At 38.7% G+C, this 6,006-nt stretch overlaps 1 protein-coding gene across 1 annotated transcript; it reads right to left on the bottom strand.

The window, feature by feature from the left end:
* On the bottom strand, window positions 1-4,260 carry LOC107850810 (protein NRT1/ PTR FAMILY 1.2; the record flags this gene model as incomplete). The annotated part of the gene is given in 3 exon segments (XM_047401221.1): window positions 1-1,031; window positions 1,390-1,940; window positions 4,043-4,260. Coding segments are annotated over 3 exon segments (1,634 nt in total), but the record flags the coding sequence as incomplete, so codon positions are not given.
* Window positions 4,261-6,006: the final 1,746 nt, after the last annotated feature.

Here is a 6,006-nt window from a genome sequence, read left to right as displayed (position 1 = left end):
TTTTTTGCCAAAACATTGGAATTTTTTATTTATTACACTGGGATCAAACCAATTCAATAAATACATTAACATATGTCCTTACATAACTATGTTTAGTTAATCCCCACAAAGTCTAGTGACTACAACTTCATTTGATACAAACGTTAACATCAGCCCTGCTCAACATTCATGGATCCTCCTCTTCCTTCATCTCTTCTTCCTCTCCTTTACAAGGACCATAAGCTCTACTACAAACAATATAGCACAGCATGTTCACCAGACTAAATCCAGCAAGAATCAGATAATAGTAGTCGTAATGGCCCTTGTTTATATTGCTCGATATCCAACTCTCTTGCCCTTCTCTTTTGGTTAAGTTGTCGATGGTATTCATTAGAAAGCTAGCTAGTAAGTTTCCCACTCCCATACCAAGTCCTATTAGAGAAGCAGCTATACTTGACATGCTTCTAGGAAATTCTGATATATAAAATTCATTTTGGCCGATGGCATTCAAGGCCTCTGCAAAGCCAGTAATGCAATTCTGAGGAAGTAGCCACACTGCTGACATAGGGATAACACCTTTTGGATCATCAGAGTACCCCTCTGTGATTGCAATATTTCTCCGGACACCTTCCACAACTGCCACCACTAAGACTGAAAGGAAGGAAAGAACTAAACCAAACCCCATTCTCTGTTTCGTGCTGAAGTGAACAGGTTTCCCAGTCAATTTTGATGCAACGGGAAGAATCAAACAGTCATAGAGGACAATCCAAAGTATACCAGAGATGACAATAAAGATGCCAAAGGAGGCAGCTGGGATTTCAAAGCTTGAACCAATATGTCGATCCATGGTATTCGCTTGAAGTACTGGAAAAGAGGTCTGGCTTATATTTATGGCCAATACAACCCCTGTCAACCAGATTGGAACAACTTTGAGCAATGCTTTCAGCTCCTCTACTTGATCTACAGTGCAAAGACGCCAAGGATCTGTTGCTTCTCCATCTGAGCTCAAGTCTAGCTGAGGATCTTGCACAATGCATGCTTTATTCAGAAACCTAGAGGTGATGTATTGAAGTTAAAACACAATACGAAAAAGTACATAAGGACGGGAAAAACCATCCAAAAGCATCATGAATTTTGAATAACATGACATGATGTCTCTTTAAACAACAAAAGCTGGAATCAGTATCACATCGATTTATCAGCTCGCGTGGGTTGAAACAATGAACTTCACAATTTCCTATAGAGTTGAGAGAAGTGCAACAGCTATGAAATGATGAATCAAATAATAGTTTAATTCAGGACGAAAAAGCATCCAGGCTAAATAACCAAACAACTATTTACCATTACAAGCATACACAGCAAGTAGAATGACCCAACAGAAAAGCAAACAATTGGTAAGAATGGAGTTACCTTAGTTTTTCACTTGGAAGAACTATGGTTGACCCTTTTTTCTGATGGTATAGTATATCTGCACTCTCTGAAGACAATCTGAGACATCTATTTCTATAAGCAGCTACAACCACTTGAAAAAGGCCAGCCATTAAGCTCGGTTTAGGCTTCAGCTTCACGTAGAATGGAGTACCCAAATAAATTGAAAGAGTTGCAAACAACATTAGCAAAACAGGAGCTCCAAAACCTAAAGCCCACCCCATGTTGACTTGGATATAAACAAGACACGTGAGAGCAATCACGAGAGACAAAGCGTACAAGGCATAGTACCAGCTGAAGTATCTCTCCATTGCACGCGGATTTTCTTGATGTACTTCCCATTTTAACTGATCAGAACCAAATGCTAAAGACGTGGATTTGAATGCAGCTACACCAATGGCAACGATACCCAAAGAGAAACACAGGAAGAAGAGTTGGAACATCTCTGCTGATCTGCAAATGTTGGTGGAATCGACACAGGGTGGGGGCCTTGCTTGCGGAATCACTGATGTCAGCCAAAACAGAAACATCCCCTTCAAAACCCGTAGAATACCTTAGAATTGTTGTCAGCAAAATTTTCAAAGTTCAAACAGATTATTATGATTCTTCATATTACAAATTTGCAAAAATGGGTGATAATGATTCCTGTAATTCTCAAATTGTGAAGATGGATCAAGAAATTAATGGGAATACATGTTGCTACCTACTTCTCCTTCCCTCAAGTTAAAAACTCAACAAATGGGAATACAGGTTGCGCCTTTATTGTTGCATGATCATACTGGTAAGCTTTGTTCTAGAACTTTGAGTTTACGTAAAATCAAATTTGCCAAGGATACTGTTATTCACTTTGGTCACAGCTTCGTACCACAAGTGCATAGTATTTTGTGCACATTGGATGTGACTACAGTCATACAAGGAGCTGAAAACATACAACCCAAACACAATATATTGTGCTGAAGATTGAATACTTACTGCACTTGCTGACCTACAAGTTGAATCATTGTTATCCTGAGGTGAATTGGATTACTTAGCTAAACATTGGTCCTTCAACGTGGAGCCTGAATTGTCTTCAGATTTCAGCAATTGTACTGCTAGCTACTTTCCTTAGTCTATTTCATTCAGATTCTGCTCAAGTTCCTGTATTTAGGTTCAGTAAACTTAAGACATTAGTTTCTTGTATAGCATGGTCAAATTTTTGAAACAGAAAGAAGTCTTTTCTTCTTCCATATACAGTGGCTTGCTTTGTTCGGCTTGCAGCTAAAGAGAGATGTTTGACTCAAGAAAAATTGGAAAAAGGGGGATCCAACTACGCTCAAGATGTTATTTGAGTGGAAAGGAAATTGAGACCAACAGTCATCTCTTTTTGCACTGTGAAGTGACTGACCAACTCTGGAAGCTATTTTTAGTTACGAAGGGTGTCAGATGGACAATGCCAGGAACAACTGATGATTTACTGGCATGCTGGAATCACTTTTGGATATTTTGGTCTTAAACTAAAGACCTGTGCAATATACCAAAATGTTCTTAAAATTTGATGGTCTTTAACATGTCATGTCGGATGTTGAAATTTAAGAGTTACTCCCCCGTCCCCATTTACGTGGCGGTGTGTGATTGTGCATGAAGTGTAAGAAGAACGTAAGACCTTTGAAACTCGTGGTCTAAAACCTAAGACCTTTAAAGTTATATTGTTTCAAAATGACGAAGTATGACATTCTTTTGGGGGATAGAATAAAAAAGCTGACACATGGGGAGTACTTAGTGCGACACTTTTTGAAAGACAAAAAAGAAACAAGATACATAAATTGAAATAGAGGGTGTAATAGTATATCTAACCAAGAACTCCACGATTGAGACTAGTTTCTTAGATAAGATTAATGGAAATATAGATAAGATTTGGACCTAAAAGAAATGGCTAAAATGGTTATTTCTTACATGTTGCACTTCGTGCATCTCAGTTTCAGATTGACGACTGCAACGGAGTACTTTAGGTTCATCAATGTATTCAAATCACTATAACAATTTTAGTTATGCACAGAAGCGACAGACTCGGTTAGGATATAACACTTCAAATCACAAGTCCAGAGATAAGCCCATTGAATTGATACTAGACTATCTACAAATATGATCTCATCTGAAGAACCTTCTTCCTTATGTTTTTCACATAAACGCATTCTGATAAAGCCATTTGTAAATGAAACAAAATACAGAGACGACACAACATTATATGGACTTGTCCCCTCATCAAATTGAAAGTTAGGTGTTCAATATCAAATAAAATGTTCCCATATATATGATAAAGAAACTCGTAGACAAATACTAAAGGACCAGAAATGTGCACTAAGATTCCTCATAATCAACCAAGGGACAGCCAATTAGTAAAAAATATGGAAATCCATTAACAAACACTAACAGTAAACAATTATGAGTATGTTTGAAATGCCGGATTTGGTTAATAGAAGCAAAACATTTTCCGTGGTGGAAAATGACTTCCCTCTCAAGTTCCTTTCAACTATCTAAACTTCCAATCTTATATTACTTGCTACAACTAGCATCACATCGCCACTTTTTTCCTTAAAACTTAAGGAAACTAATAATGGAAGTAACGAAAGAAACCAACTCAGTTAATGAACTTTACCACAAGAGCGACAACAGATCCCAATCCTATCGTCTGGAACCGTCCCACAAAAGAATCCGCCATAAAGGCACCAACAACTGGAGCAATGTTGGTAACTGCTGACCAGATGTAGATAATATTAGACCCAGTAGTCATATCCATGTGATATTCATTCATCAAATACAGGATCATATTAGGGGTTAAAGCCGCCGTCGCCGCATTCATTAAAACCGCATTTCCTACCCAAAAAAAAAAAGATTAAACAGAGAATTAGGGATTCTTCCTTTGATTTCATGTTGAACCCGCGACTGACGGATCAACAACTAGGAAAAGATTATCACATTGAACCTCTGTGAGAATAACTACAGATGTTTACCTGGAAATTAAAACATAAATGAACTTGTTCCGAAAAGTTAATTCAACAAAAAATCAGAAGGAAAAAAAAAATTAAAGATTAAGCAGAAAAGAGGATTCTTCAACTGTTCCATTGAGTAAAAATTTGTCAAATTGAACGTAAATGAACTAGTTACTGGAAATCTTAGTAGCTCAATTGACCGACTATCCGAGCCTTCACCTTATTGGCGAGGGTTCAAATTCCCCGTAATCCCCTCTCCCGTCTCCCCTTCCCCTCCCTATTTCACTTTCCTGAAGCCCAATTTAGGTTTTTAAAAAAACTGTTCCTAAAAGTTCCTCAAAAATCAAAAGGAAAGGAGGGTACACCATACCAAAAGAATCAAAGCTGCATTAAGTAATAAGCGAAGAAGAGAACCCTCTAATCATTTCATTGACCCCAGGACTAATTAAAAAGGGAAACCCGATGCACTAAAGCTCCCGCTATGTATGGGGTCCGTGGAAGGGTCTGAACACAAGGTTTATTATAAGCAGCCTTACCTTGCATTTCTGCAAGAGGCTTTTTCCACAGCTTGAATCTGTAACCCCTGGTTATTCAAGTGATAACAACTTAATCCGTTACTCCAAGACTCCCCACCCATGACTAACTAAAAGGAGAAGATTAGCTCCTGCAGGGTCGGAGAAGGGTTGAACCACAAGAATTTATTGTACATAGCCTTACTTTACATTTCTGCAAGAGGCTATTTTCACGATTAAACCATCACCTCCGGTCACATGACAACAACTTTACCTATGAGTTCCCACCCATCACTACTAAAAAGAGAAGATTAGCTCCAACAAGTCTGGAGAAGGGCCGAACCACAAAGAATTTATTGTACGCAGTCTTACCTTACATTTCTGCAAGAGACTGTTTTCACAATTAAACTGGTCACCTCCCGATCACGTGACATCAACTTTACCTTTAGTCCCCACCCATCACTGACTAAAAAGAGAAGACTAGCTCCCACAGGTCCGGGAAAGGGCCAAACTACAAGAATTTACTATAGGCGGTCTTACCTTACATTTCTGCAAGAGGCTGTTTTCAAGATTAAATCCATAACCTCCCAATCACATGGACCAACTTTACCTTGAGTCCCCACCCCTCACTGACTAAAAACAGAAGATTAGCTCCCACAGGTCCGAGCCAAACCACAAGAATTTACTATACGCAGTCTTTACCTTATATTTCTGCAAGAGGCTATTTTCACGATTAAACTGGTCACACCTCTTGATCACCACACGACAACAACTTTAACTTTAGTCCCCACCCATCACTGACTAAAAAGACAACATTAGCCCCCACAGTTCCAGAGAATCAGAGGCGGATTCAGAATGTTAAACTTGTGGGTTCCCAAGGGCTCCTTTCGTGCCACTAAGCTATCCCTTGGTTTAGTTATGGGTCCCACCTATTAATATTTATAACTTTTGAAGATTTTTCTATGTAATTTTAAGTCTTACGATAGGGGGTGTGGATTCCTTCTGCTCTACATCCGCCATTGCAGAGAATAAGCCTAACCACAAGAATTTATCATACACAACCTTACCTTACATTTATGCACGAACCTTCTTTCCACTACTTACCCATCACCTCCTAC

Source organism: Capsicum annuum, chromosome 12 (genome assembly GCF_002878395.1).
Source record: "Capsicum annuum cultivar UCD-10X-F1 chromosome 12, UCD10Xv1.1, whole genome shotgun sequence".
NCBI classification, from domain to species: Eukaryota; Viridiplantae; Streptophyta; class Magnoliopsida; order Solanales; family Solanaceae; genus Capsicum; species Capsicum annuum.
Note: the sequence above shows the minus strand (reverse complement) of the source record. Positions and strands in the feature narration are given on the sequence as shown.